Below are 13,976 nucleotides of genomic sequence, written 5' to 3' on the forward strand. Positions count from 1 at the left end.
AATGGGGCTGTAAAATGACTATTTATTCAGGCAAATAAATACCTGCTGAATATTAATTTTCATGTGGAAGTGGAAATCATGGAAATGGACCTCAATCAATGAAGTGCAAGGGTATCTATGTTGTTCTCAGGAATGTACAAGTCTCGTGTTTTGTGAACAAATTTCCTACAACCAATTATAGACACTAAGCCGAAAGAGCAACCCAACTGCTTCTGTTTAATTATACAATTTTCACAGACAAATGAAAATATAGATAGACAGATTGCATGTCAAACACAAAAGGTACGTATGTATGTATCTACCTGTGGTCAGTTCATTTTATTCACATGAATTACATGTATTTGTTGGCACTTACAAAAAAATATGTAACACAATTTATTTACACAAAAACAAGAGAATAACTTTTGTACAAATAAAGGCCAGAAAATACTGGAAAAAAATCGTTCAACTGTAATTCAGATCAAGTTAAATCTTTGAAACGTTAATCTCTTTAATTGATTTAATAGCACGATTTTACACACCAATACAGACATATACACAAAGTTTTATTTATCAATTATCAGATATATACACAAAAGGTGGCTTAGCCTAAAATGTTTACAACAATTAAAATCTTACAGCTCTTCGATGGTAATGATCTCGATGGTCGACAACAGAGCCCTGCATGAGTCCAATCAGCCACACAGCTACACTCTCACCCAAGTCTGAAATCGCTACCAGCTAGAAATCTGCTTGTGTGTGTGCGTGCACGTGTATAGTATGCAGCTAGCAAGAGCTGCCGTCCACCTCCACGAAGTTGAAGCGCAAGTGTTGTTGCTCTGCTCAAAGGCGAAGGCACGGGTAGAGACATGAATTAACTATAAGGAGGTCTCGTCGATGGCAGAGTTACTCGCCGCATTTTCTTACTGCCAGTGCTCGTTTGCTTGTCGACGCGGAAGGTTGGTTGCCTTCAAAGGGTTCATCAGCGAGAGCCTTTTCACTCGCATGAATTTCTTATTTTTGCCGACGAGACCTCCTTATAGGTACTTCATGGGTAGAGACAAACGATGCAAAATTGTTTTTGCATTTTACATTGGTTTCTGCTTTCGGTTGATCTATCGCCTGATAAATATTAGTACAGGTAGCCGGGCAAAGCACAACATTGTACATTTATTTATCTTTGACTCTCTCGTTCTCGCCACCAGCAAGCGAATGATACATGTAAGCGCAGAGTACCCAGTGACACGGGGAGCACATTCGACTGTTCGTTCATGCAGAGCTCTAGTATACAGTACTTTATACAAATTGCATTTTCTCGTTTTGCTTCTCGTTGAAAACCGGAAATTCTAGTTTCACTAAAGGGTATTTATGGTTTCTAAGGAATAATTCTATGTACACTTAGAGCGAAACCAATTCATACTCTCTGTGGGGGAGTGGGCATGGTCATGTGAGAACAACATCAGAGCTGCTTGGGGCCGCTGCTTTCCACTGGATTATTGTCCTCGTCACAGGAGATGTACTGGATTTTCACGCGCTGCCGCTCACCCAAGCTATTGTTGATGGATAGACAGAGGTTAGAACTATTATCATCCGCTGGCTTTTCCATAATGCACTCCACGGCCGTACGGTTGAGGCTGCTCTTCATGGACAGCGGCTGACGACTGTCCCTGTCCCTGACCCCCCTGGAGGATGTGGTGGTGGGCGGTGCCTGCTGGATCTGTGTCTCCATTGTGCTGCGCTTCCACTGGCTCTTGTTTTCGGCTAGAGAATGGAATAAAATGCTAAGAAGATAAAGCATTTATGGGATAAGCACTTTTTTACCTCTTGTATGACGATGGGAGCTATTTTTGTTGGACAGTCGACTCTTGGGCGAGTCGAAACGATGGCGGGTGAAGCTCACGCAGCAGCAGCAAATGATGCGTTGAAAGTACATGCGGAATCTGCAAAGCAAGTACCCATAAATGTCATTTTCTTAACAAGATTCTACTTCCCCCGAAACGTACCTCTTGTTCATCCAATAATATATGATGGGATTCACCATGGCATTGGACATTGCCAGCCAATAGAAGCCCAAATACATGTGCTGCACATACTTTGTGGATGCCACTTGGTTATTGTGATACGCATAGATGAAGAACATGTGGTAGGGCAGCCAGCAGATTGCAAATATCGAGACAATCGCTATGAACATGCGCACCACTTTCCTCTTGGATTTCATGGACTCCATTTGCCGATCCGTGTTCTCGCCAATCGAACGACTGCCCCACAGCACTCGACCCATTAGGGAGTAACAGATGAGCATCACAATCATGGGTATGCCATATGTCAGCACCAATATAATCAGATTATAGCTAAAGAAGTGTTTTACAGATAAGTTCTCAATTGCAGAATGTGTGGAATACTCACGTATAGTCCGTCATTGAGGTGGGATAACGTCCATCCGGCCACATCATGAAGCAAACAGTTCGCGATTTTCCATTATAGTAGCTGTGAAAATGGTTCAATTTTCATCTCAATCAATAATTAATTATACGAGACCCAAAAAGCCTTAAAGTTTCACGCTTATACAGCACATAAAATAATAATACAAATGGAATGGGTAATGGGGCTTGAAAGTGTCATCAAATTGAAAACCTAATTTGCCAAATTATAAAACATTTGATGCCCCTTAAAGGGCTGGCCGGATGGGCGCTGCTGTCTGCCTGTGGGTTTCCCCCACCCTTAAGGGCTATTTTCGGGACCATTAACAACATGCCAGACAGGTAATAATTTGACCAAACTCTCAACCACTCAACCCCATAGATACCTCCTGAGTATCTGTCAGTGGCAACAAGCACCCAGTTCCTGCTCCAGCTCCAGCTTACTCTCTCAATTGATTTAAATGGAAATTTCCTGCACCCCAAGCGTTGAAACCAGGACTCTGCGGTCATCCAGTTAGCATGCGGATTCAGAGCGTAGGAGGACCAGCTGTTGACTGGGGAGCAGCAGTGGAGTTGATTTGTGGCACTCAAATATTTGCTTCGTACTCAAGGCGGATATGAATGCGGATGCTGGATGCTCGACACACGATAACGAGAATCAATTCATTGATTGCTTAAACTTTATCTCTGTGGTTTTTACTTGGGGGTATGTTATTAACTTATGTTTTTACAGAAAGACTACAGGGAACTCCGTTATTTTGTAGACAAATTTATTATTCCTAGCCCATGGTAGGTATATTTCATCTATTCCCCACACCCACCATCACCTGTGAGACTTCCTCGAAATTTGTTATCCAATTTTGTGTGTGCCCTTCACACACACAAAATCTCCTTCAGAAGTGTATCTTCTTGTCAGAATGTGGCATCGTTTGACTCTCGTTCGAGAGGGCTACCACCTATGGCCTTCTTTACCCCATAACCATATCGCATTTTGATATATGAACTTGCCATCTTTATTATGTCTGAAGTCTGTTACCCAGGGAGACCTTTTATCCTGCAGTCTAAATAAAAAATGTTCAATTCTATTAAAAAGGACACCCGCCGAAAGTTGCGCCCACGAAATTTGCGTAAAATTCAAATGAAGCTAGAAGGTGATTTAGATGGATGTTAATGCTTATGGCCGCAACGAAGCAAAACGATGCAGATGGAGAGAAGATGTGTAAGCATTTCTGGCTACTGGAATCGATAGAGCAGTAGCAGCAACAGCAGCAGGAGGCAAGTAGCTCCACTCCTACCTCCCAAATGCTAAGCTCCATGGCTTACAAAAGTTGTTTATGCTTTAGGCAGATGGAAAAAACAGAAACATATATACCTGCAGCTCCCCAATGAGGTTTAGAGGATGAGAATGAGAACTCTGAATGCTTATGCTGCCTGGTGGCAATTACCATTGCCACTACACTTACTGCTTCGTCATGATGCTGGAGTAGAGAAGGCAGGGAGCCGATAGCACGCAGCTGAGTGCCCAGATCATCACCAGTATGAAACGTACCTTCCGACGGGATGTGCGACGCTTCAGAGGATGCACAATGGCAATGTACCTGCAGGAGCAGAAGTAACCGGAAACCGGAAGTGCCAAAGCGCATAAGATTGGAGCAAAGAAAGAGACTTACCTGTCAAAGCTGATGGCCACGAGCGTGAAGACCGATGTGGAGACCGTCACGTTGGCCACGAAATTATTGATGGTGCAATAAATCGAGCCAAAAGGCCAATCCGAGTTTACCATGAATATGAAATTGAAGACACAGTTCAGCGAGGACATGAGCAGGTCGGCGATGCTAAGGTTCAGCAGGAAGTAATTTGTGACCGTTCGCATGCTGCGATGTCCTGCGGAGAGACAAGAAAAAAAATGTTCCAGGTATTAAAAAGTGGAATGGGCGACGAGCAACCAATCGATGGTGCCCAATGCGGCGTATACGTGATGTTACTGTTTTCACCTTTTTATCTTCTTTCTTTGCAGTTTACTAAGTGCTTTAAAGCCGATTTTGGCCCTACAGCTGTCTGGCTTACCTGTTACAATCCAAAGAACAATTCCATTGCCAGCAATGGCCACAAACATCATCAGTCCAAAAACGATGGCCCAAATCGTTTTCTGCTCCCATGGCAACTCGTACGGACGCGTCGGCGATGGGAACAGGCACTCGGTGAGAAAGTCTCTGCAACAGAAATCAGCAAAATCATCAGTCAAAACAACTACGAATATAATGTAGATACACTTTATAGGGCACTGTTTTTCGGGGGGCTTAAAATATCAATTTTTCACAGTTGAAATCTGTGGGGAAACTGGGAAACTTTTGGGCGGCAGCCAACATTTCTGGGTGGGGAAATTCAATCACAAAATGCCTGAAACTTTTCGATTGAGAGCAATAACAATAGAAAATCAATGAAGCACAAACTGGGAAAAGGAAAACTCTGTGGCTATTGCCACAAAAGAAAAATGTCCGTAGCGAAACAGTCTGAAGGCGCTGTAGCAGGAGGCATCGTCCAGACTCCATAAGAAATTGTGTTGTAATTTCATTGGACTGGCATCTGTTAAGGAAGGGCAGCGGAAATGAGAAGCAGAAATCGACTGAATGGGACAGGACAGGACAGCTTAGGACACGCAGTGAAAGCAGCAGCAAAGGACTGCAATCAAGACGAGTGGAGACGGTGCGCGAAACGGCACTGATTAGCATATAAGAGATTATGTTAATCACAACTACTAGCAGTGGCAGCAGCATGAATGTTGACTAATTAATTTCCAGGGAAGCGCCTTTTGCCCCTCCCCTTTGATAACCACTGGACACCGTTGGTGATGTCCGAAAGCCCCTCCATTAATTAGTGGCACGTTGTTTGATGATTGCCAGGCGACTTATCGCTTTTGTCTCTGTGTCTCTCTCTTTGTGGCACATGTGGCAGATATGCAGCAGCAGCAGCCGAGACTCAATAATCGAATTTTCAATTTCAATTTTCACTTTTGTTCGCACATTTCTCATTTCTGAAGTCTAGAGAGCTGCCAGCCCACAAATGGCCATTGTTCCGAGCCGTAGCATATATTCGTACTCGTATTTAGCTAGGCCATAATTAATTGGCAGCTAATTTTGTGGCGGCTGCAATTGAATAAGACCAGCCAAAAACCTCACAGAATGGGAAGCCCAGTACAAAAAATTGATTTGCGAGAGTTTTTGGCATTGCAGAGTTTTCCCATTTAATTGCTGGCACACACATATGGGTCGGGTTACAGATCAATGAACTTGACAAAAATACAAACGGCTAAACGAATATTCCCATGAATTTAAAATTTAGGTAGGATTTTGTCTATGAATATTCAAGGGAGTTTAATATAAGCGCCAATGAAATATGGGTGTGGAAAGCGATTATACAAGCGAAATGTAGCTATAAATATTACCGTGAATACTTGTAGAAATCTAGCAACTACAACACTTTATCAAAACACTTCAACATATTTATGTTTTTCGCTTTAATACATTTATTAAACACACTTCATCATATGGATCATCCATTCACAGATCATTAAAGGCGTTCCTAAAAGTTCAGTGACTTTTCTGGCATCTTTCTGAGTGTTCCCTAGGCGCACAAGAGTGGTAAGACTGACAGCTAGAGAGAGTTCTGTATTACCAGTGTAGCTGTAGTTGAGTGTGCATTTCATTAGATACTTTCAGTCTGGCCCTAAACATTTGATTGAGTTTTCGCTGTAATTTGTTTGTTGCTGGACTCGTGATCCGAGTACTTGTGTGTATATCGCATTACATTCTTGTTAGAATCAAGGATTCATTTCACATTTAATAAGATATTTAGCAGACAGCACAAGCACAGCACAAACACACACAAAATAAGCGTAGCATCCAGGAGTGTGGCAACAATGGGCTACAATCAGAGCTGCATGGGTGGCCAAATGAATTTCATAGCCAGAAATTATGCTGATAAATATGCATATTTGCATATGATAATTATGTATCTTATTGTTGCAATATTCCTGCTTTGCGAATAATAATTTGCTTGAGTGCAGAACAAAATTCAACTGCACTCATTTGCATAATTATTTTTGTGATCATTTCCGTTCACACACATCCGTTTAGCCTTCATTTTTTTTGCTTGTTTGTTGAAAAAGTTCACCCTTTTCGGGGCACAAAAAGTTTTCGCTTTTCCACCTTTTCTTCTGCCTTTTTCTATTATGATAATTCTGTTGTCTGAGACAAAAGAAACGAGAAGGAACGTGTGAGACGTGTGAGACGCTTCTTACGCGCCACAACTTTTATACCCGGCACTCAGTACTACATCTGTACCTTAGCGGTGTTTTGTCAAATTTTAAATTTTTTCTTCATCTGTCATCTACAACACTTCTCACGCCAACACGCTCCTTTAACTCGCCACCCTCCCCTAGAGCCACACACTGCAGAGTCATGGCAGAGACGCGGCAGAGGCAGTGACGTGTCAGAGGCAGCGACGCGGCACTGCGCGAAGCAGGGTGTCAATGAGAGAATGTGCAACGAGAACGGGGTGGGTTTAGCCACTGCAAATTAATTTATTCATTGTGGCCATAATAATGATCCAATCGGATCCCAATTTGGTGATCTGGTTTTGGTTTTTAGTTGTCTTTTATCTTCAAATTGTAGCTTTGGGAGGTTTTTGCCCTTTTTGCGGGTGCGGAAGGGCTCGGGGCTAATTTTTGAAATACACTGGTTTCAGTGTGAGTATACAGCAGTCTGGATGCAACATTTTGTGGCACTAGCTCTTATAGTACAGACGGACGGACGTACAGACAGACAGACAGACATGGCTCTATTGATGCTGATCAAGAATATATATACTTTATGGGGTCGGAAACGTTTCCTTATGTGCGTTACATACAACCGTAATTCCCCACAAATACAATATACCCTATTTACTCTTCGAGTACCGGGTATAAAAACTTCCTTGCAGATTTATAGCTGCCTGGCGGTGGAAATGACACGGATACCCAAATTATGATAGGGGTCTCAAGGGGATCCAAGAGTGGCCAAGGTCTTGTTTCAGGCCGCATGCAAAATTCACTCAAATTTAAGTTGATTAAAGTAATTTATTTAAGACCTCTCTTACGACAGTCCCCTTGGCACTGCGGATAATTGAGTTTGATGGCATTATAAATCCGTGCTAAACTGCCGTTTGTTCCTGTAATAATAATAACCATCACGAGCGAGCGAATGAACGAACAAACGGAAGTGTGAACCCCATCAACAGTCAACTAATTATATCCGTCAGGCCCGCACGCAGAAGGACCTGCCTGTGTCCTGCTAGTATCCCGACACAACCACGACTAATGACAGTGGGGAGCTACAGTGTTTTCGCCGAATGGAATTTTTGGCAGCAATAAAATTGGCATCGGTACAATCAGAGGCGTATTTTGCAGGGTATATGCAAATTTTTGTTGCCCCAAAAATTCCAATAAAACTGTGCTGCAAAAATGTCTATTGGCAGTGAAACGGAAATGGTTTTCTTTTCGCCGAAATTCAGCAGAATATCTGCAGCTTTGATTTGCGATTTGCTAAAAGAATGAAAAATATAAAAATTCTATTGAGCTTTTTTTTATTTTGCAGATACATTTTAAAGCTGACTTTCTTGGGGCACATTTCACTGCGCATTTTTTTGCTTTTCACATTTAAATCAGCTCTCAAAATACATTCAATATATTTATACATTTACAAATTATTTCTACATGCGTATAAAGATAATTATGTGGATTAAAATTAACCATCAATCAGTGGGCAATTATTTTAATATTGGCATTTAGCATAATTGAGGCGATTCAATTGAATTTTTAATATTGAATGTTACAGAGCTACATTATATTATGAATGGTTTATTTATGTTTTTGTACTTATAAATCATCAGCTAATGGCTGTGTGGTTAATCGATATTTGGAAGGACTTTAAATGCCATTTATGGGCTATTTGTGTTGTGCATTTGTAAGGCATTATCGACCAAATATCGGCATTTCACAAAAAATTACCTAAAAATCGCTGTGCGTTGCCTTGCCTAATTATGACATCAAAAACGTTTCCTTTATCGTTTCAAATCGAATTAAAAGTGAATCAATTCATTCAAGTTTTAGCAAGCGGCCAATTACGGTGGGTTGCTAATGAAAGAAGCAGCATAGGCAATTTCCTGTCGACTCGAATAAATTGCTGGCAAGTCTATTAAAGGGTTTTACCCCAGTACTCGAAAATGTAATTCGTTGCCATTAGCTTGGCTGATAGCTGTTGTTGTCGTGCCTCATGTGAGTGGCACAAAAAGGTTTCAGGGTGGTAGCTGCTGCTATATGTACTCAGTACCTCATTTCGTGCTGGCAAAAATTTTACACAATTTTCTGGTGACGGTCTGCATTACTCCCATCTCGCTGATTATTTTCCACTGCATATTTTATGCATCGTGGGGGAAACCAGGGAAAATGCCGACCAAATTGGCGGCCAGCTGACTGGCTTTTTGACTTTCGAGCTGCTGCACAAGGTAATAGGCAGGCAGGCAGGAGATGGGCAGTCGGCATGGTAAGTGGGAGGTGGGCATGGGAAGTGGGTATTCTACCTACTTTTGAGTGCATCACGCAGGTGGAAAAGTTGCTGCCTGACTGTGTTTATAGTTCGTCGAGTAAGTCGCTAACTTCTGGTGCTGTCTGCTGCTGCCGCTGCTTTTGCCAAAGTTTAACAAGTTATGACAGCCACTGGCTGCGTCACGTACTTTAAGCTTGAGGATTCCCTTCCTGGGGGCTATAAACTTGTGCTGGGCAAGAGAGAGTCTTTTGAGGGTAATCAATGGAAATATAAATTGGCTTTTTGCATCACAAGAATATTGTTGTCTATTTACTAGTAGTCAAGGCAATAGCTTCAAGATAAAGCTTCTTTCTCTCTTTAATGTTGATCGCTGCCTTACACATTATCCTCAATCATCATTTAGTCTATCCTCATAGTCATGCATCATTTTATTCATCATTTTACTCATCATTTTGATCATTCATGCAACTACTTCTCGTAATCATCATTCTCGCATTTCAAGCGCATTCCCATGGCAGCCGTACAACACAGCGAGGAGGAGCAGTAGGAGGACACTCTCACAATGGAACTCATTTCCCCTTTAAAGATTTATTAATACAACACACTTGTATCTGCCTCTCTCTCTCTGCACTTGACCCAGGCATTCATCGAATGGTAACAGAAATGTTGCATGTTGTTTGCGCCTCCATCGAGTGGCCATTAAATTTTCATACTGCCGATTCGAATATCTGTTTCATTTGCATTCGTGTGTTCGTTCCTCCCACCGATGCAGCTCTTAATTGTGCATCTCCTTATGCCTCCTCATTTGAGTTCTGCCCTTCATTGAGTCCTGCTCTACCTTCCCTTCATTGCTGCCAACCCCTTCATTGGGGATTCGGTTTCTCGGTGAAAAAGTTAATTGAAAAATTTGTCATATGCAAATTGCTAACCTGAAACATTGCCACTGCCAATTTTCCAAGAAAAAAACAGGACAGAGCGTACATTATTATAGACAAAATCCATGATATCCCCACTTCAGTGGCAGCCTCAACCTCGAGTCATATCCATGAAGCAAACTCATCCGCGTCATCCTTCTGACTCTGCTGTCCAGAGTGCCTAATCCAAACAATTTCTTTCGATGCAAGACTCGAAACATTTCCCCCATGGGGCATATTGCCTTGTGTCAGGCATTGGAGTCAGTGCAAGTCAAAGCATAAAGAGCTGATAAAGCAACTATGGATCGGCCATAGCCTGCCGTTTTCAGTGAAATTTATAGCTAAGCGATTGCCAAAGAGTACTTTAAAATTGGAACTATAAATTTATAACTCCTTGTACATCCTTTGAGTGCATTCCCTAGTCGTTGTGCCGCAGCCACTCTTATTTTTATGTGTGCCATCCATTCTGATTGGATTTGAGCCTTGCCATAAAAATGCCAAAGCCCCACCGCTCGCCCACACAACAGCAACAGTGGGAATAAGAAAGGAGGAGGAATGGAAGACAACTAAGGATGTGGACTAATGTCCCTTGTCCTTTGTTCCTTCTCTATCATTGGCTGCGCATCGGAATCAATAAGCGTATGAAATGACATAAGCATCAAATTCAAAAAGGGGCTCAAAACCTCTTCTTTAAATCGACTTTGTAATAAACTTTTTCATGTCGTCGAGTGCTGTTGCTGCTGTTGCTGGCATGCCATATAGCGTATACGCATTGTGGATAAGGGCATCAGTGCGTATACGCCTCATGAGCTTGGCCATGAAACCCAGCACTGACAGCCACTCACGAACAGAGAGACTCAAGGAAAAGTGTGTAAGTGTGTGTGTAGCTGCTGCTGCTGCTGTCAAGCTGTTCTTTCCATACATAATCCATGGGCCGTGTCCAAGACGCTTGGCACTGATTGAAGCAACTTCAAGTCATGGCGAATGGGGCATGGGGCATGCGGCACATAATGAGCTTAACCGAAAGACAAGCGCCCAGTCCCAGCCATTCACCTGCTGCCCGAACTGCCTGAATAAACAAATGTCCTTTTTCTATAAGTCCTTACTCCCCTTCACTTTCCCAATCCTCGAGGCTTTTCGAACAACAACTTCCAATGATATTTTCTGTTTCTGTCAAAGTTCTTTTTTGGGTGTGGGAAGGCTTTGCATTTGTCGGAATTTAATTATTTGTGAGGCTCTCTCTGGCACGGTTTTTCTTATTCCCTTTTTTTTGTGTCACCTTTTCAGAGGATGTGGGCGCTTAGATGGGAGTAAAACAATTAGTGGAATTTGCCCCTAAAGCCCCAACAGCTTATTGGTTTCCCTTTGTTGTTAGTCGATTGAAAAAGAATAATTATAGTGCATAAAAATAGTTGAGAATTCAGTGAAGAATGGCAGAGAGGCTTTAAGGTTGGAAGAGCAGTAAAGGATGAGCATTTAAGAATGCAAACTCAAATATGTGTGACCCAAAAAGATCAAACGCATTTCAAAGAAAAGTTGGACAATGAAAACCAGAGAAAAGTGACGATAGATAGACGAATAATAGTTTACATAATTGCTGAATATATTTCAATGGAAACATGATCCAAAAAGGGCTTTATTTAGGCCAAAGCCTAAAGACTCTTCTAATTGGCAGCCTTTGTGTTCCCAGGCATCTTTTCATGGAAATGGATAGTGAAAAAGGAGCACATATCACACTTGAAGTGCCAGCAAAGTTGATGTAAGTGAAGGGAAAACGTTTGCTAATTGCAAGGCCTTTGTAATCGAAACCCATAACCAAATGTCTGTCTATCTGTGCCAGCAAATGAAGAACTCAAAACAAAGAGGGAAAATTTTGATTGGTAGAGTTGCAGAAAAGCTGTCAAAATTCAACCATGGATGCGACTCGTACTCCCACTCGTAACTGCAGTCGGGAATTTCTTATGTCGAAAAAGTTCAACGTTTAAAACTCACGTTCTGCTAATTGCAATCATTGACTGTCGAGAGCAATGCACACCCTTCATTGGGAACGGGAAAACAACATTTAATTTCCTCTTGATGGGGAAAATAGATGAATTTTCGCCAAGGATGCTCCTCTTGCTCCTGTCAGAAAATCAACTGCCAGCGATGGAGAGTCCCCATTCGAATGTGATTGAAAAACAAAGAACCGAATTAACCAGGCTCAACAAAAAAACAACAACGATCCCTGCCATGCGGATAAAATTGTTTGAATGGCAAGTGGAATGTCTTAAGGAAAAACCCCCATTGATTTTATCCCTGGACATCTTTTGAGTTATTTTACAGACAACTCATTAATTTGACTTTTTGCAGCTTATTCTCGTTAGCAGGGAATTATTTATGATTTGAAAGGGTTTAAGTTCTTGGTCAGCCCAAAATAATTACAACGATTAAAAGATATTTTGCGAAGGTTCAACACAACACAAAGATTTTTACCATCCTGCCACCCTGTCATCCTGCTATTTGTCTGTCTTTGTAGGAGCTGCGCTGCTGTTCGATTTCGAATGCATTCGGAACAAAATGTATGGTTCAGCAATTCACATTTGAATGCGGTTGGAAAAGCAACCTTACTGAGTGGCAAATGTGGGATTATTTGAGCTTAACGTGGCAGCAGTCTCTGTGACAAGCAAACACATCTGGAAAATATCAATTATAATTGCAATTTTCATTGCTTCAAGTTGAGGCATAAGTGTCTCTGGCAAAGTATTTTGATGTATTTTTGGTAATGAGATTACGACAGAAACTGTGTGAATTTGCAGCTTAATAAATAAGGTTTCTAAGGGGTTGGCAGTTGGTGCTTTCTGCCACATAAAAACTAATAGAATTCCAACCTAAACAAACCCATTATTTCAAACTCCAAGTACCCTATAATCTAGTGCAAATAGCTCTCTAGTCTTAGCTGCCTTTTTGGTGTGTTCTTTATTCTGATAAGCTGATAGAACACGTTACGTTGGTAACGTAAATCCAGCAAAAGGTGTCAGCCAAGCACTGCCACACACAGTCTCCCGGTGTCTGTCTCCCAGTTGTCTCTCAGTCTATCGCGGGAAAAACTTTATTCAATTTGCGGCGCTTGCCTCAAATTATCACCACCCCCCCTGCCTCGCATTTAACTCTTTCGTTTCATTTTGCATAACTTCGGTGTCGTTTGCCAGCAGGGAGCAATACCGGGGATAATGAAAAGACTTGCGAACTTTTGCCACACTCACTTTGCCTCGTCGATGCTCTCGAGATTGTCCCGATTCTCGATGAATCCTGCCAGCAGGCTGACCACCTCTGTGCGATTGTAGCTATTCAGTTGCGTTGTATTCACGATGCTGTTCAGCTCGAAGCGACGCACCGCTAGAATGGTGCAGTTCACCAGCAGCTCCGTATCCACAATTTCTGACATCTTTCGGGGATTCAACCACAAGGACTGCGACTGTAACTGTAACTGTCTCTGTTGCGCAAGGACTCTCCTCGGTCTCACGTGTGTGAATGGAAATGCGTAAGCTGATCCCCTGGCCAACTTATTGCACACTCAATGTCATATAAACCTTTTGGTGGCCTGGAGACATGGCACATTGCACCTTAATTACTGCTGCAGTGGCGCCACAAGTTGACCTTTCAGGCGCTGTTGCTTCTTTCTCTCGCTCTCTCTTTGTGTCCTTACTCTTTGGATCCTCTTTTGTGGGAGGTCTTTCAATGGATTCTTAACTGTTGCCCGTTGCACGCGGCAGCCCTGCTGTTCCTCATCAGTGGCTTGGGGGCGGCGCTTAATTTGAGGGGCGTCGCACGATGCACAGGCACAGCGACGCCATTGCGTCGTGGGAAATGATATTCAATTAGGAGATTACGTATACGCACTACACATTGAATTTTAAGTGTGCCAGAAAATATTTTACACTGAATGAATGTTAAACTTTAAAACATTTTTCAGCAGGGGGCTATAATTAGGTCTTATAATAAATTTCACTAACACCATTTCTGTTTCAAACAGTTTTAAAATACACAGAAAATATTTCTCAACACAAATTTATTTTCACATTTAAGTTGATTTAAATTTA

At 42.0% G+C, this 13,976-nt stretch overlaps 1 protein-coding gene across 1 annotated transcript; it reads right to left on the reverse strand.

The window, feature by feature from the left end:
- Positions 1–1,438: 1,438 nt before the first annotated feature.
- Positions 1,439–13,321, reverse strand: LOC117586060 (tachykinin-like peptides receptor 86C). The gene is made up of 8 exons (XM_034275906.1): positions 13,140–13,321; positions 4,467–4,612; positions 4,070–4,283; positions 3,863–3,997; positions 2,386–2,466; positions 1,983–2,330; positions 1,801–1,919; positions 1,439–1,740 (listed from the first exon to the last, which is right to left on the reverse strand). Exons 1-8 carry the CDS (start codon positions 13,319–13,321, stop codon positions 1,439–1,441), a joined length of 1,527 nt encoding a protein of 508 aa, XP_034131797.1.
- Positions 13,322–13,976: the final 655 nt, after the last annotated feature.

This window comes from Drosophila guanche, unplaced genomic scaffold (assembly GCF_900245975.1).
Source record: "Drosophila guanche unplaced genomic scaffold, DGUA_6, whole genome shotgun sequence".
Taxonomy (NCBI): Eukaryota; Metazoa; Arthropoda; class Insecta; order Diptera; family Drosophilidae; genus Drosophila; species Drosophila guanche.